The sequence below is a fragment of the Haliotis asinina genome, chromosome 9 (assembly GCF_037392515.1).
Source record: "Haliotis asinina isolate JCU_RB_2024 chromosome 9, JCU_Hal_asi_v2, whole genome shotgun sequence".
Taxonomy (NCBI): Eukaryota; Metazoa; Mollusca; class Gastropoda; order Lepetellida; family Haliotidae; genus Haliotis; species Haliotis asinina.
The window spans coordinates 52,958,835-52,982,968 of record NC_090288.1 but is presented as its reverse complement, the minus strand read 5'-3'; the positions used below and the strand labels follow the sequence as shown (position 1 = coordinate 52,982,968).

Here is a 24,134-nt window from a genome sequence, read left to right as displayed (position 1 = left end):
CAATCCTCAAAATGTCGTATACTTGACTGGACTCGTGGTGGAGCAAAGCTGCTACTGCCCCGTTGCGAAAGAAATCACTAACTGCACGTGCACAATGTGGCATAACATTGACGTCCATGAAGATTTGCCACGTGTTCAGAAGATGGTCAGTGAAAGGTGGTTCAACAACCCTGTCCATCACTGGACTTTTTGGACCCGATCGAATATTTGCATGCCATGATCACATAGCTGGAACGCTATCGAGGGGGAAAAGGTACACATCATAGAAAAAGAGAGTTAGAGACTATGGTTTAGCAACATCCAGTAATATCATGGAGGGTGACACCAGAAATGTGCTTCACACATTGTACCTATGTGGGGAATCGTGTACGTGTCTTCAGCGTGACGAGCGAACACCTTAACCACTAGGCTACCCTCTGCTCCCATTATATAAACAAAACCATTCACGAGGAGACAACAAGCAGTGCGCCTTCTCCACATGATCATGAGACGGATACTTCGGGCATTACTGATGACTTTGAAGAAACCCTTAACTGTGCGTTAAAAGAACACCACACGGAAACGTTATCTGAACGTAATATACACTTAAATTCATCTACCTGGGTCCACAGCTTGTCCATCAAAGTGCCTGTTGCGGATGGGGTAGCCATCAATCTCATTCGATGTGACGATAACGGAGCGTGGTGTGCGAGGGGGCGTTTCGCCCCGTCGTTCTTTCTTTGTTTCAGGGGCTCCCCAGAAATCATCAGGCTCTGAGCTCTGCACTCGTGGCTAAAACATCACTGAAATACTTAATTTGAGTTATAAAAAACAACAGCTGATAATTCCCAATCCTATTCTATCAAATCTGCCTGAATATTCGTCAGCGTTGATTGCCGTTAATTTAACCATACTGCCGTTCGTAAAGTTACGTTACAGTATGCGATTTATGACCTCTTTAAAACTAAGGTCACATTGTGTAGGGGCACAGAGTTGCAGCACTATATGAATGTGACACTTTGATTTTCGTTGGGTACGTTCTAAACACCTCCTAATTTATCAACAAACACCAAACCTTTATAGGAACTGGAAGCGTCAACAAAGCTGGAGGAGGATGTTTCTTGGGATCCTTAAGGTCAAGGTCAGGAACCATTGCTGAAACAGTCCCCCATGCATGCTTACATAACGTGTTTAATCTGCGTACACAGACATGAACGTTCTATTGCTTCTGGAGTAAAACAGAAAGCCGTCTTTCTGGTAAAATACCAATGGCAGTCTCTAAATTGTTAACAATGGATGCGTCAAATACATCGGCTGGACATAGTGTATTCATTCTGAACACATATTTTCAGAAGCGTGCTGATCTTTCTTCAAATGTGAACACTACAAAATGATACTTGTCTAACTGTACAGACTTGGCGATGACCTTAAAAGCTTGTCAGTGGTTCTGTGTTTTGCAGATGTGGTATGTACGACCACTTCTTTGTAAGTTTAATGTTTGCGTTATTGATATCCTACAAAAGAACATAGTGTGAGAATTATGTTTACCTCTGCTAACCAGTGTGGTCCTTACCGCAGGTCTTTTCTCTAAGATTGTCGTTCGAGTTGGTGTAATCGGCCTAACAAAATAAACACACACGGAAGGATTAGTTGTACCCATGTGTTGATACCCAGATGTTTCCAATCCGAAATGGCGAATTTACAGTGACCAACCTTCTCTTCTTCCTCCACCAGAGGATGGCGAAGATTGTGATGCCGATGAGGACGGCGGCCAGTAGGCAGGAGAGGGTGATGAAGACGATGCCGACTGTGGTCTGATGCCAGGGGGTGACAGTCTCGGAATAGGGGCTGGCGTTCTGGATCACAAAGTAGTCCCAGGCGGATCCTACATCACAAGAAAGTGTAATGTATGAACCAAACGCATTCATTAAAGGCACGGATGAAAACTTAAGTGACATTTATCCGGTTACACAACTAACGTTCATGATGATGATGAAGAGCAAGATGATGATGATGGTGGTGGTGGTGACGACGACGACGATGATGATGATTCCATATATGTCTACGGCTACTTTAAAAGTTTTCTTTACCTTGTAGTGCTGATGATGGAGTCCCTGACGGGTCGGACGCTACAACACTGGTGACAGCACTGGAGGTAAGGAAAGTCTTGTCTTGAGCCAGGTTGCTGGGCGTTTCAGTTGTGTTGTCAGCAACAAGCACAAGGTTGATATTTACTGGACTGCAACATATAGTTTTGTTATATGTCAGTGCAAGTCATTGCTGACAAAGATTCATGTTACGATTCATGTTCTCTCATATTAAATGAAAACCAGTAATTGGGCGAAGATCATTATTTTCCTCCTGTTATCAACTTACACTAGAAGATACACCATTGTAGATGCTTTGTGAATATTTTGATCACTGACTTTCTTGCCATTATTGCTACGATACTTTCAAAAATAGTGGAAATTTCCATTGTATATAGGACGTTTTACCCGATGAGAAATTTTTCAAAGACACATGTTCTGAACGCACCACGCCTAACCACAACGCATGGTTTGCGCGGGCACAACGCAGTGTGGGTTGTCATTCTGAATTGTGACAGTTTTCGCCAAGGTCAATGAATGACTGTAGACCATTAATTTTGACAATCATCTTGCATCACGTAGTTGTTAGTGTTCGTTTGTAGCCATTTTTCTTTGTGTGAAAATCAAAATCCTAAACATGCAAATTCACGTCATACACAATTGTAGAGCGATTACTGAACAAACAATTATTGTCATAAGGACGTGCAAGTGGTGATGCATTTTCAAACCATTCATTGTCATATTTACATTGTTTGACTCCAGTATATCTCCTGATGTTTTCAAACGGAAATCAAAACATCCCTTTTTTTCAAAGGATTGTATGTTTTATACTGTCATCATAGCATTACTGCCACTTTATTCATTACTGTTGTTGTTCCACATCTTTATTTTCTAATGTTGAAGTGTAGTTTATGTTTAAACACAGTTGCAAGCGTCTGCTGGTTCCTTTGCATAAGGACTTCTTAGTTAGCCAGTTTCGGTTTTAAATTTTAAACCGTACTCTCCATGGAGTTTAAAGGTCCAACAATAACAGCAACCATTTGATACAACATTAACGTAAGCATGCTAGTTCTATAGGATCACATTGCACTAGATTATACAGTAGGCATCATTAGTCCTCTTATTATGCAGATGGAATTTACAAAATTGGTAACTTGGTAACCTTGAGGTGAGGAGTCGTCGCCTTGTTGGTGCCGCAACAGCCGTCTCGCCAGATCTCTCTGTGATGCACCAGATCCGTACAAGACATGAAGGATATCTGGCTGACATGACCGTCTTGAATTGGGACACAAACTGATCCTGTCTGAGGAGAAAATCTGCTCTGCTTATGCCAAGCCTGATAACGACGACCACTGAATTGGGATCGAATGTATCTACCCGAATTGCTGCTGCTGGGTTGGTTGTTCGTGAAGGAACGCCACCATCGTTCCCTGAGGCTTCTAGTACGTACTTGGTGTTAACTGATACAGGGGTCTGTAGCGTCACAACACCTAGAAGAAATGTAATAAATATAGAAATGGCCTTGATGTAGAAAGACAACATTATTGTTCAAAACGAGCTTTTCGACTACTAGTATTCGTGGGTTGGTCTGACATCGAAACTGTAGTGTAGCATTGTGCCTACATGGTTATGTGTATCAAACGCTGTTATATGTGGCAACCTCTCTCTGTTTAGGTTTGCATAACCAAAGTTTGTGCATTGGCGCAGTTATGCATTGGCGACCAACTGTTTATGGTATTTTAGAATTCATTTGGCTTCAGACAAGTCTGAAAATAGAACTACATCAGTGATATTATGTTATGGGGGAATAAATATGCATACCTGAACTCATATCAATAGCAAAGACAAATCCATAGGGGTTCTGTGAAAAGACGTAGAACACCTGTCCATTTAATCCGGAATCAGCATCAGTGGCAGTCAGAGTCACAATAGTGTTGTCACAGGTACCAGTGAAGGCAATCTCAGTGTTGTAAAACGTAGAACTGAAGACAGGGGTATTGTCATTTTCATCGATAACTGTTATGTACACCACAGCTGAGGCAGTCAGTGGAACTGTCCCATTGTCAACTGCTAAAATGGTTACATTGAATTCCACGTCCACTTCTCTGTCCATAACAGACTTGACACTTGAAATACCTGTAGCAGAATCAACTGTTAGGAACTGATCACCACGGGCACCTTCAGGTGTTGAAGTGTCGATTGACAGAGTTATGGCACCATTGTGGGCGTCTGCATCGGTGACAGTGACAGTTAATATGCTGGTTCCTGCCGCTGTGTTTTCATTTACAGATCCTGTATACTGTAACGAGTTGAAGACAGGGGGATTGTCATTTAAGTCATCAATCACAATTGTCACATTTACATCTCCAGTTAACTGTGGAGTTCCACCATCTTTAGCACGACATCTTAAACTGTATGTATCAATGCTTTCTCGGTCCAGATTGCCGTCTGTAGTTATCACTCCAGACGAAAGGTCAAGGACAAAATGGGACGCTTCACCAGTCCAGAAGACAACAATTTCATATGTTAGTGCTGCATTTGTTAAACTGTCTTTATCTGTAGCTTGTATTGTTCCAACAGAAGACCCCAAAGGAACATTTTCGGCTATGTTAAAGATGTATTGAGACTGTATGAAAATTGGATTATTGTCATTGATATCATCAATCACTATTGTAGTGGTAACAGATGCAGTCAGTGGAGGGGCACCCTTATCTGTTACATGGATGACGAGGTTGTAGGAAGCGGTTCTCTCCCTGTCCAGTGAATTTTGAACTTGAACAATACCACTTCCAATTTCAATCTGAAATATCAATTTCACAGTACATTAGATACACTATGACAGGTGTATAATATATGATTATGGTTATATGTAACATGATTTAATGATACGATGGTTACAGACCTTGAAGTCTCCATCAGTGTTTCCAGACGCAATTGAGTAAACAAGTTCTGCATTCACACCGCTATCTATGTCAGAGGCTGTGATAGTGAAGACAATAGTTCCAGGTCTGGTGTCCTCGCTCAGATTAGTTGAGTAACTTCCTGTGATGTTTGGTGTGTTATCGTTTACATCGAGGAGGTTGACTGTCACAACTGCTGTTCCTGTATTAGATGGTGATCCTTGGTCGATGGCCAAGATAGTTAAATTGTGACTGAAACATATCAGGAACATTTACAATTCGAGTGGCTCATTGAGTGAATTAGAGAAAAATGTATAGACTGTTCAGTCATGGCTGGTTGGCAGTTGCTTAATGCCACAAAAAGCAGGATTTCAACTACCTGGCTCCGGTCTGTAAATAATCGAATCGGGATCAGGCAATCTAGTGATCAACAGCATGAGCATTCATCTATGCAATTTGGATACGATGACATGTTTCAACCAAGTCAGCAACTCTGACCACCCGATCCCGTCAGTCGCCTCTTAGGACAAATGTGGGTTGATGAACAACAATTCACACCTCATCCAGTCATAAATATCACTATTCTGACTGTTAGAGAACTCGATTGTTCAAAAGGTAAATGTGTATAGACTAAGGTACCTGGGAATACTTTCTCTGTCTAACAAAGCTTTTGTAGATATCTGCCCAGATCCTGTATTGACGTCAAAAAAGGCATTAGTGAGACTGTAGGTGAAGACGTTGTTGTTGTTAGCAGAGGAGTCGGCGTCTGTGGCAAAGACAGTTGTCACACTTGTTCCAACAGTTGCATCTTCAGACAGACTTTGAGTGAAAAAGTCAGGTGTGAATGTAGGAGCATTATCGTTGAGATCAACTATGGTCACTTTGACGACCCCAACAGTAGACAGAGCAGGCGTTCCACCATCTACTGCTTGTAGAATGAGGAAGAAAACAGTTTTTGTCTCATAGTCGATGTTTTGTGTTGTTGTAATAATACCACTGGATGAGTCAATTGCAAAATATGCTTGTCCATCTCCAGATGTTATTGAATATGTAACTTGACCATTTGTACCCGAGTCTTTGTCAATGGCAGTTACCGTTTCTACCGACTGACCAATCGGTACATTTTCATTCAAGAGAGGAGTATATATAGATTTAGTAAAGACTGGATATTCATCATTTTCATCCTGAAGTACAATTTCAAGCCAGAATGACCCGGTCAGACCACCTTTGTCTTGTGCTTCAACCGTAATGTTGTGAGTGTTTGGAGGTGTGTCATAATCTAGAACGGACGATGTGTACAGTTCTCCTAATTGTGGACTGCAGAAGAATAGTGCTGGGTTGTTTCCATTTGTAATGCTCCAAGAGAATTCGCCATCCGAACCTGAATCGCCATCTACAGCACTTGCATTATAGAAGTTGGTTCCTACTGGGATTAGCTCGCTCACTGTAATGCTGTCATTGGGGACAGCAGGGATCGGGGCAAACTCGTTTTGAGACAGCACATTTATGATGATTCTGCCATTCGATGTCAATAATGGTGATCCACTATCTGAAACTTGTATGACAAGATCATACATTGTCAAAGTCTCGAAGTCTAAGTTTTTTCCTGCATCTAACAGAAGTTCGTTTGCCACAAAGTTGAACACACTTCCCGTATTTCCTGAAACAATAGAGTACACGGGTGTTGCGTTTGGAACGTCATCATCATCTCGAGAAGTCACAACTGCAACTGTAGAACCATTTGGAGCTGTCTCAAGAACATCTTTGATGTAGAGAATTGGTACAAAAACGGGAATGTTGTCATTAACATCACCAACAGTTATACTGAGGTCCACTTCAGCACTACGCTCAGCCCCTGAACCAGCAAAGTCGTCAGTGGCACGGATTTTCAAAGTGTATGAGGCAGTGCTTTCTCTGTCTAAATTACCAACAGTTTTAATTTCACCCGTTCCTTCATCAATACTATAATGGCCAAGACCATTACCAGATGTTATTGAATACCTAACTGTTCCATGAAGTAAACCATTATCGGTATCTGTAGCTGTTACGTTATACACAACCGTTCCAACAGAGACATCCTCTTGTATAGTTACGGGTGTAACTGGAGAAAATACTGGAGCTGCTTCATTAACAGGTGTCACATCTAAAGTTACTGGAACGGTGATAACTCGTGCAGTTCCCCCTTGATCGGATACTTGAATTTCCAAGTTGTAGGAAGTGGTAGTTTCATAATCAAGCAAAGCAAATATGGTAACCACCCCAGAAGCAGCATCAATGGTAAATTTACCCTCACCATTTCCTGTTGTGATACTGTAGTCCAGGGTCGGGGTAGAGGAATCTGCATCAGAACATGTTAGACTGCTTACAGTTGTTCCAATATTGGAATCTTCTGGTAGTGTGTTTATATAATTGGAAGGAGCACAAATTGGATCATTGTCATTTATGTCAAGGACTAAAACTGTCAGCTGAGTCGTTGCCGTGCGAGTTCCAGCCCCAGTTCCATCAGCAACTTCTACTGTCAAGGAATATGTGTCTGTGGCTTCTCGGTCAAGAGCTGCCTGAAGAACAACAGTCCCTGATGTTGGATCAATCCAAAACTTGTTTTCTGCGTTTCCTAGAGTTATGCTGAATGATAGAACAGAATTGGACACATCATTATCATTTGCACTTATGTTCATTATCGTAGTTCCTATAACTGTATCCTCACTGAATGACTCGGAATAGGGTCCAGGTGGAGAAAAGGCCGGGTCGTGCTCGTTAACATCCGATACTATGACTGTTACAATGACATCGGTAGAAAGGGTTCCATCTGAAGCTTGTACTGTGAGACTATACGCACTCAGTGTTTCTGCATCAAGTCCTGCATTGACTGTAACCTCTCCTGATGTAGATCCAATAGCAAAGACACTCCCAGTGTTGCCTGCTGTGATTGTGTAGACAACATTATTGTTAGGAGGAACATCAGCATCCGAACAAGACACAGTGGTAACAGACGTGGATAGAGTAGCATCTTCTGGTACGCTCCCTGAGTATACAGAGGAAGTGCAAATAGGAACGTTGTCATTGACATCGCTTACAGTTATCGAGACAGTAGATGTTCCAGTAAGACTTGTTGGGGTTCCTTTGTCCTGAGCCCTTACTTCCAAAACATATGACGATAAAGTCTCCCTGTCAAGAGCTGCCTGAACAGACACTACTCCTGTCACAGAGTCCACAGTGAAGTGGCCTAGTGAATTTCCTGCTGATATGAAGTACACTACGTCTCCTGCAAAACCAAACAACGAAATGTACACGAGAACATCATGACGTGATTTAAATCTTGAACTGATTAATGGACTGCACAAAGATATAATTCTGGAGATTGACATTAGGAGGTTGTTGAACATGGCTCATCCATAACCTCCAAATGAGTTTACGCTGCATATATGGCGTCGAACTGGAAATAATCGTGTCTGGACCAGACAAGCCAGTGATCGTGAGCATGAGTACCGATCCACATAATGTCGTCACGATGACATGTGTCAAAGAGTTATTGATTCCTGACCACCGAATCCCGTTAGTCGCCTCTTACGACATGCATGAGTTACTGAAGAGCATTTCTACCCTATATTTTCACAGTTCTCCTGCAGATATAATCCTTTACACTATAACATTGTCGACTACCATTTGATCCAGCATCTGGGTCTGTTGCTGCTACTGTCACAACAATTGTTCCAGGACTACCATCTTCAGCAACGCTGGGCGTGTACGGGTTCTGGCTAAACGCAGGTGTGTTGTCATTCTCGTCTATAAATAGATAAAATAACAAAAAATAATGAGTATACACTGTCCCAGCGATGAGCAAAACGATCTAATCCCATTTTCAATGCAGTTATAGTAGGTAAAATGACATACCTGTGATGCTGACAAAAACATGGATGACGGTAGAAAGTGCTGTGGCTCCACTATCAGTAACAGTAACATTCAGAAGATATGATGCAGTAGTCTCCCTATCAAAGGATGCTGCTGCAGCAACTGACACCAGTCCTGTAGAAGCATCCACATCAAACAGGTTACCTGGATCCCCTGCAATTTTGGCATAGCTGAGGACATTGTTCGGTGCGTTTATATCTGAGTCAGAACAGACAATTTGTTGAACCGATGTTGGTGGTCCTGTTGATTCTGATATGGTAGTTGCGTAGTATGACTGAGTGCAAGATGGTGTTACATCATTCACATCAGTCACTGACACAGTTAGTATGTAAGTACCACTCAGGGATGATGGATTAGTACCAGCATCTGTTGCCTGGATTGTAAGAGTGTATGATGATACAGATTCAGCATCAAGTACGTCACTCACAGTCACAACGCCAGTCGATGGATCAATTACAAATTTCCCAAGAGATCCTGATATGATGCTGTAGGTTAATTGTCCATCTGGTCCAGAATCAGTATCCGTAGCATCAAGGTCAATAACAACGTGTCCCACTACACTGTTCTCAGGGACAACTTCGGTGCTTGAAGCAGGGGTGAACGTTGGAGAGTTTTCATTGATAGGATTCACAGATATGGACACTATGACGTCACTTGAATTGCCCCCACCATCGGTTGCCCTCACTGTGAGAGTGAAAAGTTGGGTCGTCTCATAGTTCAAGCCAGTATTGTCAGTAACTGTGATCGCACCTGCTGAAATGCTGAAAACATTGCCAGTGTTGCCACTTTGTATAGAATAGGTAACAGTTCCAAAACCTGCAGCGTCAGCATCTGTTGCTGTTACTGTAACTACAGTCGTCCCTGTGGGTGCATTCTCGTCAACATTTGTTGCATAAGTTGATGGGTTAAACACTGGCAGGTTGTCGTTGACATCTGTTGTAGTGAGTGTCAAAGTTTCACATGTGGATTTAATAGCATCTACTGTTCCTGAATCTGTTGCACATACATCAACAGTGACAGTTGGAGTGACTTCTCTGTCTTGTTGAACCTTCAGAGTTATTATTCCAGTGGAAGATCCTATGATTAGGTTGGTTGTGTCTGTCAGGGAATATGTAATACTATTTGCAGTGTCAGCATCAGTTGCAGTCACTGTAAGTATTGTAAATCCAACTGCCTCTGATTCTGCCATAGAGGGGTTGAATGGCGTTCCAATAAATACTGGAGCAGCCTCATTAACGTCTGTTACTGACACAATGACTGTACCTGATGTGGTTCTGGCAGGAACTCCACCATCCTCCACTCTTACAATGATAGAATGTGCTGTGGCTGTTTCATAATCCAAACCTGTTGTGGAAACAACACCACTCGCATCAACAGAAAACGAACCACTCCCAGCAACAGCATTCACAGATTCTATTATGTAGGAAAGTGTACCACTTGCTCCTGTATCCAGGTCTGTGCATGTCAAAGTAGCTACGTTGCCAGTGTAGTCTTCTCTTTGGATGGTAGTCGTTGAACTTGGGGAGCATGTTGGCGTGTTATTGTTGTCGTCAACAACGTTGATTGTCACAGTGACGTCTGTACTTCTAGGTGGTGTTCCGCCATCGGTTGCCGTCACAGTAAGTGAGTGGGTACTGGCAGTTGCAAAGTCAAGATTATCTTTGAGTGTAAGAGCACCATCAGACGCTAGGGCAAATGTGGCATGTGTTGGCATGGTGTACGTAAGATCTCCATCTGTGCCACTGTCGGCATCTGTTGCGAGGATCTGATGGATGAGTGTTCCAACAGCTGTGTTTTCTGGGACTGATTTGATGATGGTTGTTGGAGTAAAGACTGGGTCATGTTCATTCACATTAGTGACTGTAATTGATACGATTGTTGTGGCGGATTTGGATTGCGCATCACCTGCTCTGTCGACTGCCTTCACTGTTAGTGTGTGTGACTGAGCTGTCTCATAGTCTAACAACTTGGCTGTTCTTATCTCGCCATTGCTAGCACCGATTGTAAAGTCACTGTTCGTATTTCCACCTGTAAGGAAGAGAGCGGTGGGTTTTACAAGTCACACAAAGAAACAGCCCTTCAAGAGAACATCAAAATCACACACTCTTAGTATTGATACTGCTAGCATTTTACATACCGATTATCGAGTATGTTACTTGTCCATTTCCTCCTGTTGCAGGGTCATCTAAGTCAGTCGCAGCAACGGTGACCACTACACTTACTCCAACAGCGTCGGTCTCAGACACACTGCCACTGTGGAGAAAAAAAGAAGACACATCACGGAGACATCTCTATTATCTTGAATTACAACGATACACTAAAAACACTATTTGTGATAATGGTTCGATACCAACGCAATGTGAGTGGAGTCAATAGGTCTGCATCTGCTGGGAGTCATCAGTTTGTGTTGTAGAGTGAAAGGTGTCTATCAGTACCTGTATGATCCAGCACCAAACACAGGCGTGTTGTCATTTTCGTCTGTGACAGTCAAACTGACAGTGGCAGTTACTGTGGTAGTTCCGTCTGTTGCTGTAACCAGAAGGTCGTGAGTTGCAGCCGTCTCTCTGTCCAATGATGACACAAGCGTGATTATGCCTAAAGTTGAGTCGAGAGCAAACAATGGGTACGAAGCCACAAAGGCATACGTGATTTGTCCATCGGAAGTGGAGGCGGAGTCTGCATCTGTTGCAGTTACCTGTGCTATTGTGGAGGCCAGAGCCAGATTCTCACCGTGAGTTGCTGAATATATCACTGAAAGTAACAAAGTCAGAATATGTGTATGGTGAAGAGCAACTAGATGTAACAGTGGAAGCGAAATTATCAATGTATATTGTGAAAGCTAAAACGGAACCATCACATGAACACTGAACTATCACAGATGACATTTTAAAATATATTTCAAAACTACGGCTCACGGTTGACAACTCATGAGCTTGAGGACAAAACAGATGTATAGAAAGGCGAGAAGAGCATTTGTTTTTCGACATGTGGCAAATGTATAAATCAAAATTCCCAGATGTATATGTAAACAATCCTTTTGCAATCCTTCAGGTTCTGTGTAATCCTCCAACTGTATCTATCTCGAGGAGTAGTTTTTAGCTGAATATTTTGCTTTTACAGGTCTTAACTTCCTGTGCAAACTCTGAGTTTTGTTATATACAAGGCTACTTACCTGGTGAAAATACCGGCGGAGCCTCATTGACGTTTCCAACATGAATGGTTCCGGGGATAGATACGCTATTTGTGGTGTCAGATACTGTCACAACAACATCATATTTTGTCACACCAGAGTCAAAGTCAAGTGGCGACTTCAACTGAAGAATATTTGAACTCATTTCAAACTTGGTCGAATCTCCACTTGACAAGGTGTATGTTACAGTTCCGGTGGTGTCAGCATCTGTACATGTAAATGTGTTGACAGCGAATCCGGCAACCTCAGCTTCACTGACCGTGACAACAAAGGAATTCTGAGAGCAAGATGGGGAATTGTCGTTTACATCCGTGATGGTTACAGTAAGTGTAACTGTCGCGGTTCCAGTGTCTCCACTTTCTGTGGCTTTGATGATCAGATCATAGCTAGCTTTTGTTTCTCGGTCCAACTTAGCAATAGTTGTCACTCTTCCAGTGTTTGAGTTGATGGTGAACTGATTACTGAGGTCGCCGCCCTGAATAGAATATACAGGGCTTCCAAAAGCATTATTCCCATCAGGATCTGTGGCTACAACATCAGCAACGGAGATCCCAATGACACTGTTTTCAGCAATGGTGGCAGAAAATGTTCCTGTAAATGTTGGTGGGCCATCGTTGACATTGATAACGTTGATGTTTACCGTGACGGTCGTTGACTGTACAGGACTACCAGTGTCAGAGACAGTGATGGTCAAAGTATGGGCAGTGTTTGCCTCGTAATCAACAGCACCTGAAGTAGTTAGATTTGTTTCAGTATGCGAATTATGATGACTCAGATATTTTGCAGGATACATACAGATCGTGCTGTGTCTAAAACGTGGATCCAAATCAAGGGTGGACAAATACGGCACCATAGTCATAGTAATAGAAGCCAAGAAGAACTGATAAAGTTCTATTCTCTGCTGCTCGTAAATTCTTTGGGAAGAATGATGGTATCACTATTTGATAGTGATTCATAAAGACATGGCAATAATCTGGCCAAACATGCCATCATGTCTAATCTACAAAGAAAAATGTTTAATGGTTTATGTGTGTTGCACATTCAGATGCCCAACTGCCTAAGGCTCAAATATGAAAGTGAAGCGCACGTTCGCTGACCTATGAACATTGTAACGTATCACATTTTACTCACTTGTTATGCTAACAGTTCCAGCTGTTACGTCAAAGTGAGACCCTGGACTCTGCACAAGAGTATAGACCAGTGACGTTCCATCTTCAACGTCTGAACATCCCAAACTTGCAATAAGTGTCGTGGGGAATGTAGCTGTAACAGAACAAATAAGAATCCATTAATTGGTACGAAGAATAGCAAGTGGCGAATACAAATACGACCGTCCGGAAGGTAAAACAAATACCATAGACAACAGATAACGTTTTGGTGTAGCTTACGACACTTCCAAGTGTATAAAGTCTTACCGACATTCTCTGCAACATTCTGTGACCAGCTGGATTGAGCGCAGGAGGGAATGTTGTCATTGACGTTTGTCACGCTGACTGTTACCGTGCCAGTCCCCTATAAAGACAACAAATGAATTATTATGTACCAAATGGCCCAACAACCCGCTATGACCACTGTCAGTTGTTATGGGATATACATGCACATCCGTATGTGACACTTGCCTGAAGTCCGCCCCCGTCTGTAGCTGTGAGAGTGAGGAGATAGAACTTGGTGCCTGCAGGAAGAGCGTCGTAGTCAACACTGGAGGCGAGGGTGATGATAGCAGATGACGGGTCTATGCTGAACAAGGACAAGCCTCCTTGGGTCACTGAAAATATTTAAATAACAAATCTGGATACAAATCATTAAGTTTTATGTTAGTAAGATATTATTTGGTTAACATCTATAATGCTCTAGGTCTGCTACCGAGCAAGTGTCGTTTATTAATACGAATATACTGATGGAAAAGAATAAGGGAACGCTTAGATTTATTTAGAGAAATAAGACATGTTATCATGAAGTCTCAGACCTCTTGACCAAATACTTCTTAAAAACAATGCTCAAAAACACAACCATACAGTGCCATTTGCACGTGCAAAACATGCTAAAGTGGGTATAAAGATCTTGAAGCTTGGTAGCATCCTTCATTTAAGGAAGACTAAAGGTTACAGAAAGGTCTACAACAATGCCAAGACAGTACCTAACCAACCAGCAGAAATGGCAAGCGATCGGGAAAATACAGGGTGGGATGTCAATTTGCCAAACTGCTAGGGACATGCAAAAGTCAAAAAGCGTTATTTCACGTTTGTGGAACTTGTTCCGTAAAACTGGTGACGTGAAAATGAGACCTGGTCGTGGCCCAAGTCCAAAAACAACTGCTCGTGAAGATCGACACATACGGCTCCTTGCATTGCGGGATCGCTTTAAATCCTCTTCCAAAATCAACATTGACTTCAGGGCTATCACTCATGTAAGAATAAGCGACCGAACTGTAAGGAATCGGCTGAAATCAGCAGGGTTACAAGCACGACGTCCCGTATTCGGAGTCAACATGACACGCCAACACAAGCGTCTACGACTGGCATGGGCTAGACGTCATGGCGTCCGTCAGTTACGTCACTGGAGGTATACAATGTTCAGTGACGAATCACGCTTTAACTTAGACTTTGCAGATGGTCGAATTCGTGTCTGGAGACGTCGAAATGAGCGATTTCTTCCATGTACTGTCAGACAACATGATCGTTACGGTGGAGGTTCTGTTATGGTGTGGGGAGGGATCACCTACGACGGTAGGACTGAACTTCTTCGTGTAGATGGATGCCTCACAGGTGTTCGTTACCGTAATGAGGTATTGAGGCCGATAGTTGTTCCCTTTCAACGTCGAGTTGGTCGAAACTTTGAGTTCCACATACAGCCCGAGTTTCGATGGAGTTCCTTCAACACCACAACGTCACAGTGCTTCCCTGGCCGGCCAAGAGTCCGGACCTTAGTCCAAATGAGCATCTTTGGGATGTCATAGGCCGTCGAGTCAGGGGTAGGGACGTCCAGCCACAAACACTGGACGCTTTGTTCATTGCTCTCCAAGAAGAGTGGCGTGCTGTTCCAAGGGCGGTAATCCGGAACTTAATCCAGAGTGTACCCCGCCGATGCCAGTCTGTTATCCGCAGACATGGGGGACATACCAGATACTGACTTTTGCTATCAACAATGTCTTGTATTTGTAAAATCGCGCTTTAATTACACTGACAGTAAATACATATATCCCTATACATTTCAGCGTTCCCTTATTCGTTTCTATCAGTATATATTGTTTATTCAAAGCTAAGCTTTAGCCATATCCTAGCGAAAAGTTGAATTCCTGTCAAAGAATCTTTTTTACACCACACATTTCATGGAGCTTTGACATTTGTTGGAAAAAAATACAACAAAACATGTAGACAATATTAATCATATCACACAAACAAGCATGTTGACTTTGTATGTATTTAGTATGTTGCGTTGTGTATATTTAAATGAACGTACTATTTCAAATGCTATGACCTCATAGAATATGAATAGAAATAAATCGTACTTGCAGATTATTGCCCACAGTAATAGTCGTCTGCAGTACTGTTATTTTCATGCGAGTAAAATACGCATCAATAGGTACAGGAAGCTACGTACCCGTGCTGATAGCATACGTTGTGACAGCGTGGGGTGTGTAGTCGGAATCTACAGCAGTATAGGTGTGGACTGTGGTGCCAGGAGCATCACTCTCAGATATAGACAATGTAGGGAATGGTGTTGCAAAAGTGGGCGTGGCTTCATTTACAGCACCGACATCCACGTAAACAGTGACAGTCCTGGAGTTGGTTCCGTCACTGACTTGGATCTGCAGAGTGTACGACGTCGTGGCTGAATCGTAGTCCACAGCTGAGTATAAAAATTGGAAATATTGGTAAAAAACATATTTTACATAAGAAACATTAAACAAACTACATTTCGTCATGGACGCCATAAAGACAGCAATACTATCATCACAACAACTTACTTGCAGCTAATGAAAGAGAACCAGTGCCACCATTCAGTGCAAATTTCCCATCAGCGTTTCCAGATATGATTGAGTAGGACAAGACGTCGTCTGTGTCAGCATCCATGCAGGACAGTGTTGTTACCTGCACAAGCAAAGATGATTTAGATACTTTTACCGATATATGTTTATAAACTGCCATTTGCACATTGTATGCTGTTCTATGGTCATGATGGCGGTATAGGTTGATGTAGCCTCCTGTTTCAATTCCAGTCATTGGAGATCTATAGTCTGTTTTTATATTGTTTTGTCCAGATAGTGATATTAGTTTTAACTTTCCACACACGTTTTAAGTTGTAACTGTGATATTCTAGTTGTTTTACTGTCCTTTGACGACAGGTTTATTTATGAAATACATGTCTTCCGTTTCAGTATTAAATGTTTTCGTCACGATATGGCTGAAATATTGCCGATGTGACGTTAAATGTTAACTCACTCACCCAGTCCTGTTTCAAGCACGGTTATTGAATCATAATATGGAGTACCTGAGTTAGGCAACAGCCAGACACTACTGACATGAAGTAACAAAGGAAATGTTGCTCACTTGTAAACAGAGTGCATCCAATCCGAAAATGACATATATTTTTAACGTACCATAAAAAGAATGAGCGTATGAACTACTATATATTGGGTATACTATAACTTGCATTTGCCTTTTTTTTCTAAAATTCAGAGATCAGGTATGCATACCACATCATTGACACTGCTGCTCTCAGACACAGTCACGTACACAACATATGAAGCACAGGATGGCAAGTTGTCATTGATGTTGGTAACCGTGACTGTCACTGTTGTTATTGCCGATCTCACAGTGCCTCCACCGTCACTTGCAGTCACTTGAAGCGTGTAGGAAGGGGTCGTCTCAAAGTTTAATGGGTTTTGTAGTGTGATGACACCAAATGTTGGATCCATGGTGAAGTCATTGTTGGTATTGCCATCTGCAATTACGGTAAATGATTTTAACATGTTGAAACAGCTCTTTGTGTGAAGTTCAGTAAAGTTCAGTATGTATGTATGTATGCATGTATGTATGTATGTATGTGTGTGTGTGTGTGTGTGTGTGTGTGTGTGTGTGTATGGATGCATGCATGCATGCATGGATGGATGGATGGATGAATGGACGTATACGTACGCGTACCGTCATGCTTGCGTGCCTCTGTATGTGCGCGGGTACATGTGTGTTATGATTACCGAAATAACAGTCCTTACTTGTAATAGCATATGTTATCTGTCCATCGCTGCCACCATCAAGATCTGAGGCAACCACAGTTTCAATCAGTGTCCCTAGTGCAACGTTCTCTGCAAACTGAAATATCAGAGTTCGATCAAAATCTATGCAAAGAAAGTTACTCTTGGTTACATGATAATGATATGCTATTATGTCTCATTCGGTACTATCACGTACCGAGGCAGATGATGGGAATCCAACAGCAAATATAGGATCGTGGTCATTGACTGCCACAACGGATACAGTCACAGACGTTGTTCCAGTCAGTTCCGGTGCACCGCCATCGGTCACAATGATCCTGAGGACATAGTAGTCAGCGTCATTGTCGGGACTGTCAAGGTTGATCGTAGCCTTCAGTTCAAGACGAGATGAATTAAACTGGAATCTAGTAGTGTCCCCACTCTCTATCGCATAGGTCAGGGTTGACGTTGCATCAGCATCTGTTGCCGCTACTGAAACTATTGTTGCTCCTGCTGTCGCTGCAGTTTCCAGAGGTGAGTTGGAATATGGCGCTGATGTAAAGACGGGTGCATTGTCGTTGTAATCTGCTACTGATATTGTGAATGTTCGGTCTACTGTCTTAGCAGGAGTTCCTCCGTCAGATGCCCTCACCGTCACATCATAAGATGCAACCGATTCACGGTCGAGGGACGCAGTTGTTGAGATTTTCCCAGATACGGAATCCAAATGGAAAATCCCTGCCACAGCGGCCCCTCCAGCTATATGAATGAAAATATATATTGCGTTTCTTATTATACTTGGGTGAATGTCGACAATGGCATTTCTTCTTCATAATGCGATTTATGAAAAACATAAGAAACCCTTAAACCTTTTTATTATTCTGTCAAAACGAATCATTTTCAACTTCAGAAATAATAACTAACCACCAAGATTCCATTTCATACAGAAGCTCACCGAATGTTATAAGATAAGAATGTAGCTCTGTCATTAAATGTATTTGAGCCTACTTCAATATGTTTAGTGAAACTGTCATGTTCTATTATCCTACATGTATTGTCATTCAAAACCATGTAAATGCTCAGAATAAAATATACAAAATTTAGATGTTATCCACTTGCAGTGCTTGTTTGAATATTTATATTACAATAGCTCCAAGAAAGGACCTCACCAGCAGTTGTTGAAAGAAGCGTGTACGTGATTGTGCCATCATTCCCTGCATCTGAATCTGTTGCTGCTATGGTAACAACAGACGTACCAACGTTAGCATTCTCTAACACGGGGTAAGGTGTTCCTGATACGTATGCAGGCACGAACGTTCCCCAAGCCGGTGTGTCTTCATTCTCTGGGAGAACCTTAAACCAAGATTTTCTTAAATCGCAGCTTAGGTAGAATTTCTGAAATTACTACGTAGAGGCAATGACCATAGGATTCAGCACTCGATGAGTGATTATATTATTAGAACCGCACTTACTGGTCATGGCAGGAAATGTGCTAAACTAGGATGGCAACGTGTGTAATACGACCTTTCATAAGCTTGATTACTTGCTACTGGAGAGAAGCACAACAACCAAGCAAAATGATTACATTGACAATGACAGTTGTGGTGCCTGTACGAGGTGTCGCCCCTCCATCCACAGCTTCCAGTCTGAGACTGTAAGAGGACTTGGTCTCGAAGTCCAGAGGTATGAAAGTGGTGACCACCTTTTGACCAGAAAGACTAAACTTCCCATTCGGATTGGTGTCATCTCCTCCCGTGATAATCACAGAAATATCTCCATTTGGCGAGGAAGCATCTGCATCTGTACACACTACTGTGGCAACATCAGAATCTGGAATAGCGGAAGATGATTGTCAGCTTCATCCATTGTGGTATGAGCAAAAGTCTGTCGGTTACCAATCCTTATTGTCAAAGACAAAGATATTTATTGTACTTGAGGCCTCCGGCCCATATACAAGTAATACAGGTATATTATCAGCACATGTTACAGATTTGTGAATTTATATATATCGGATACCTACCTACATTCTCCATACACCATACAAGTTGGCGTTCCTTGCGCTACATTTAAAAAACATTTTACACGCTAAAAGGTGTAATTTCTCCAAAGATTCATAGCGTTGGAATCCCCAAATTTCAGAGCCATAGAGCATAATCGGTTGGATTTGTGCATCAAACAATTTAAAGAATATTTTCGGGGTTAAAATTCCAATGTTCTGGGAAACTGACATAACATTAAGAAGAGCCTTCTAGGCACGAGATTTTAGACCTACAACACTTTTTGTAAAGTTCGTGGTATGGGAAAATACAAGTCCAAGATAGGTATGCTGATTGGGTGAGTGAGTGAGTGAGTGAGTTTAGTATTACGCCGCACTCAGCAAAATTCCAGCTATATGGCGGCGGTCTGTAAATAATCGAGTCTGGACCAGACAATCCAGTGATCAACAACATCAGCATCGATCTGCGCAAATTGGAACCGATGACATGTGTCAACCAAGTCAGCGAGCCTGACCACCCGATCCCGTTAGTCGGCTCTTACAAGCTTAGTCGCCTTTTATGGCAATCATAGGTTGCTGAAGGCCAATTCTACCCCGGGACCTTCACGGGTATAGGTAGGTATATTGATTAACAATAGACACATTTTTGCCATTCAAAAACCATTTTTCTTTACAGACGACAGCCCACCTCTAAAGATAACTGTATTTGTTTTGTCAAAATTAACATATAATTTTCATTCATTTGCATAACGTTCCAAGATATTCAGTTGGTTTTGTAGGCCAGCAATAGTATCTGACACCAAAATTACACCATCGTCAAAAAGGAGGATAAAGATTTGAGTCATATCTGGGAACATTTGCACCCCGTGTTTACCTGAATTAGGAATATCACAATACACTTCGCGTATGAAGAAAGAAAACAATATAGGGCTTAAAATACACCCTTGTCGAACTCACATGGGACAGTAAAAAAATCGGCGACATCGTCACCACAACGAACACGTGATTAAATATTCAAATACATAGATTTTAAAGCAGAATACATTTTCCCTTGCAAACCAGGCTTTTGTAAGCAGTGCCAAAATTTCCAGCGATCCACAGAGTCAAAAGCTTTGAAATTGTTAAAGTCAACAAATGCAACATAAAGTTTATGTCTATTACGCAACAGACACTTCTGTATTATCGCATATAGTGTAAAGATATAGTCGGTAGCTGAAAAATCGTTTCTAAAAGCTGTCTGGCATTCAGGAATTACATTTCTTAGGTTTAACCAGTTTGTGATCCTATTATTTAAAACAGTTGTAAATATTTTCCCAGTAACGCTCATTATGCCTCTATAATTATCTGGAATGTTTTGATCCTCCTTTTTCTGTATAGGGACGATAACTGAGCCAGAGCAGCTTTCTGGAAATAAACCACTTTCGAATACAGTATTAAAACACTAATGGAAAAAGGGCATCAACTCGGCTTGAGAACATTTAACCATTTCGATTATAATATTGTCGGGACCAGCTGCCTTTCCGCTCCTTAAACTATTGATAGCTTTCTTGATCTCATCTACTGAAATTTGTGTATGCAAAATCATTTGATCAACAGTGTCATAATCATTCGAAGAAATAGTATCATCATCGCATTACTTGGGAAAACAGCATCATTGGAAAAAAAACTGTCTTGAAATGTGTTATCCATTCACTTTTTGAAATGTTACTCTCGGGATTTGATCTATTTCTAAATGAACGAATTCGTCTCCAGAACATAGTAGGATTGTGGACAGAATCATCCAATATGTTCAGTCGTTGATTATGTAGGTTACATGTGAATTTTATGCATGAAGCTTTGTATTTGTTTCTCATTTTACAAAAGTATTTTCTGTTGCTATCCGAGGGTCTACACCGAAAACTTCTAAGTGTTTCTGCGCGCGTCTCGTGCAGTTTCACACTCGTCACTTAAGGGTGTTTTATAGCTTTGCTTAAAAGGCTTTTTCTTTTTCTTCATACAACCTGCTGAATCTAGTAAGACGTGAACAAACGCATTCAAGTTGTGATAGGAGACGGTCATTATAAAATGAAATCTTGTTTTTCAGATTATCTAAAAATATTTCGCAGAAGGCGTCGTTCCAAACAATCTTTTCTTTATAATCATCAGTATATTCTTTTTATCACATGAGTTGTTCATAATTGGATATTGGCAAGTCAGTTCTAATGGTAATTGATCAGAGTCTACTATGTCTCTAATATTTAACGACTTAATAAATTGGAAGAAGTCTGGTGAACCAATAAAATAGTCATTGACACTTGATCCCTGTTGCCCATGAAACGTATATTCGCCTTGTGAGTCTCTATACACTCTACTGTTCGCTATGAACAGGTTGAAGGAATAACATAAATCTAGTAACAGAATTATTAACAACAATGTCGTGAGAATTACGATCATCAATAGGATAGGTGTTAACAGTAGCGCTCGCTTGGCATATATGATTCATATTACCATCAAGACTCGAGGACACATTATACAAAGTATCACATGTACATTGTTTAAGTTACACTTACTGAGTGGCGCGTTTTCAGTCACATCCACAGTATAGACTGTCTGGGTACAGACTGGGGTGTTGTCATTCAGATCAAGGAGAGTGAGAACTAGAGCTGCTACAGCACTGTTCCCTGACGAGTCAGTCACAGTCAAGGTCAGTTGGTCGAAGGTCGTCACTGCTGCGGGGGCATCGAAGTCAAGAACCTGGGCCAGCGTTACTTGTCCTGAGCTTGTGTCAATGATGAAGTAAGTGGCATGGATTCCTTGAAATACACAGAGAGTGTACAAGTAACTCTATCTGGTCTATATCTCAATGCTTTTGAAAAGCATTTTCGGCAAACTAATAAACCCCCATGTTTCATGTATATCAGTGACAAAGCTGGATAGCTCTAACTCTCCAATAGTAAAGTTACCCATTGTGTGGTGCAACGTTCAAAGACATTTAGCCTTACGTGTTTGTGTTTACGGATAGCGTAGCTGCTTTTTCAGTGAAGGTTTCACAGAAAATCAAATAGCTTAAGGCCTTGGTATAGCTTTCAGAATGTTATGTGGTCCACAATTCCATGGTTATGTTTCTAGACTCTCTTTTACCAGTCAAGGAATGTGTCAGGACATCCCCAGCATCCGGGTCCGACACAGAGAATGTGAAAGGCACGATCGTGCCCACAGGTTTCTCCTCATCCTGTTGGGCAGTTAGAGGACCTGTGATGACCGGAGATGCATCATTGACATCCACAACGTCCACCCTCATCTGTACGTCTACCTGCAGAGTACCATCAGAAGCTCTGGAAGAAAACGATGTCAGTCTGTGTGAACCTAAGTTATTAATCAGATATACACTCTGCTTTTCATTGTTAAGTTTCACAATGGTTGCTGAACTAGTATATGCTTACCGAAAAGGATTGCAACCCACTTTGTGTTCTAGAAACAGCACATTGATTGAGGTGCAGGCTTTACTTGAATGATATACAGAAGATAAATGTTATTGATAATAATTTGTTTCTGTGCTTCTTACGACGTTTCTGAACTAGGCCTGGAGACTTTCCTCTCCATAATATTTGTATTGCAGGAGTACATGAGTTTCTAAGTGCCTTTGAAGAAGTTTCCTTATTCAATTTCTTCATATCCTTGGAGATAATCTTTCATGTCTGGGTGAGGAAGTGTTATTTACTCTCTCGGTGATAGTTGTAACATTTCAGTGAGTGAGTTTAGATTTCCACCGGGTTAAAGAGAGGAAAGAATGATGCGGTAGTTATTCATTGCAGTAAACTATTACCGTAATGTGAGGACGAAACTTGGCGTTGTTTCATAGTTCAGGGGTGCGTTTACTTGGATTTGTCCCCCAGCATTAATGATGAACTCAGCTGGGGGTAACACTAGTGTCAAGGTCACGGGATCACCTTCCGGATCAGCTACGCCAACGCTCAGCACAGAAGTACCAATACTCGCTGTTTCCATGATTGATATTCTAGTGCTGCCGTCAGTTGCAACATTTTGGAAACCGGGAGCCTCATTCACATTTGTCACATCAATATTTAAGACGGAGTCAACAAGATTTACTCCGTCAGATACCCTGAAAACACGTTGTAAAGCATGACCAACAAGAGAAAAAGTGCCTTGTGATATATCATTGCTGAAAAATTAGAAAACCTGATGAAAGGTTCCATCAGTTATAAAAATACGTAGTTTTTCTGTTTTCAACATGTTAAGAGTGGATCTTTCGGGTAGGACTTTGAAATACAATCTGGAAATCTAGTGTGACTCTTCTGTCTCAGATGATAATCGAGCCTAATCGTTCTCTAATATTGATCATTTAGATATAATATCCTCATGGAAACGGATAAGAAAACACTTGAAAGTACAACTGTTTCTTTATTCTTTTCCAGGTTTCACCACAAAGTAAATCTTGATCTGTGGGTGTAATTCTGGAAATAAATGAATAAAGAACACCTTCTTGTGTGCCTTATTTGTTTCCGTGAGTATACTCAGTAAATTGCTGTGACCTACCTCACTGTAACCGCGTATGTTGCTGTAGTCTCTGTGTCGAGTCCCCCAGCTACTTGAATCTCTGCCCCGGAGATGGAGAACACGCTAGGAGGGCTGACCAGTGAGAAGGTGACAGCAGTCCCGTCCTGGTCAGTACCAGCCAGAGTGAAGATGGACGTCCCTGTTGCGGTGTTTTCTGGAATGGAGGTCCTCGTGCTGCCATCAGTAGCAACGTTCGTGAAGGTGGGAGCTTCGTTTACATCCGTTATTCCTATATTTAGCACGCGATCAACATCATTTGTGCCATCACTTACCCTGTACAAAAAACATTCACGAAAAAGAATCAGTACCACATTTTCAT

General features: G+C 41.7%; 2 protein-coding genes across 2 annotated transcripts in view; both read right to left on the bottom strand.

The window, feature by feature from the left end:
* Nucleotides 1-24,134, bottom strand: part of LOC137297079 (fibulin-1-like) — a 565,492-nt gene that overhangs the window by 117,400 nt on the left and 423,958 nt on the right. The window lies entirely within an intron of this gene.
* The window catches only part of LOC137297320 (protocadherin-16-like), a 33,676-nt gene that overhangs the window by 719 nt on the left and 8,823 nt on the right, over nucleotides 1-24,134 (bottom strand). The window contains exons 19-41 of the mRNA XM_067829331.1: nucleotides 23,931-24,088; nucleotides 18,432-18,494; nucleotides 17,480-18,021; nucleotides 17,284-17,380; nucleotides 16,765-17,012; nucleotides 16,036-16,159; nucleotides 15,669-15,917; nucleotides 14,787-14,939; nucleotides 13,688-13,833; nucleotides 13,484-13,580; nucleotides 13,196-13,331; nucleotides 12,051-12,877; nucleotides 11,314-11,629; nucleotides 11,016-11,131; nucleotides 8,861-10,906; nucleotides 8,630-8,752; nucleotides 5,606-8,231; nucleotides 4,969-5,218; nucleotides 3,888-4,866; nucleotides 3,229-3,556; nucleotides 2,070-2,218; nucleotides 1,683-1,864; nucleotides 600-771 (exon numbers count right to left, since the gene is read on the bottom strand). Coding sequence (XP_067685432.1) covers nucleotides 600-771; nucleotides 1,683-1,864; nucleotides 2,070-2,218; nucleotides 3,229-3,556; nucleotides 3,888-4,866; nucleotides 4,969-5,218; nucleotides 5,606-8,231; nucleotides 8,630-8,752; nucleotides 8,861-10,906; nucleotides 11,016-11,131; nucleotides 11,314-11,629; nucleotides 12,051-12,877; nucleotides 13,196-13,331; nucleotides 13,484-13,580; nucleotides 13,688-13,833; nucleotides 14,787-14,939; nucleotides 15,669-15,917; nucleotides 16,036-16,159; nucleotides 16,765-17,012; nucleotides 17,284-17,380; nucleotides 17,480-18,021; nucleotides 18,432-18,494; nucleotides 23,931-24,088 — 10,127 coding nt within the window. The remainder of the gene's footprint in view (nucleotides 1-599; nucleotides 772-1,682; nucleotides 1,865-2,069; nucleotides 2,219-3,228; nucleotides 3,557-3,887; nucleotides 4,867-4,968; nucleotides 5,219-5,605; nucleotides 8,232-8,629; nucleotides 8,753-8,860; nucleotides 10,907-11,015; nucleotides 11,132-11,313; nucleotides 11,630-12,050; nucleotides 12,878-13,195; nucleotides 13,332-13,483; nucleotides 13,581-13,687; nucleotides 13,834-14,786; nucleotides 14,940-15,668; nucleotides 15,918-16,035; nucleotides 16,160-16,764; nucleotides 17,013-17,283; nucleotides 17,381-17,479; nucleotides 18,022-18,431; nucleotides 18,495-23,930; nucleotides 24,089-24,134) is intronic.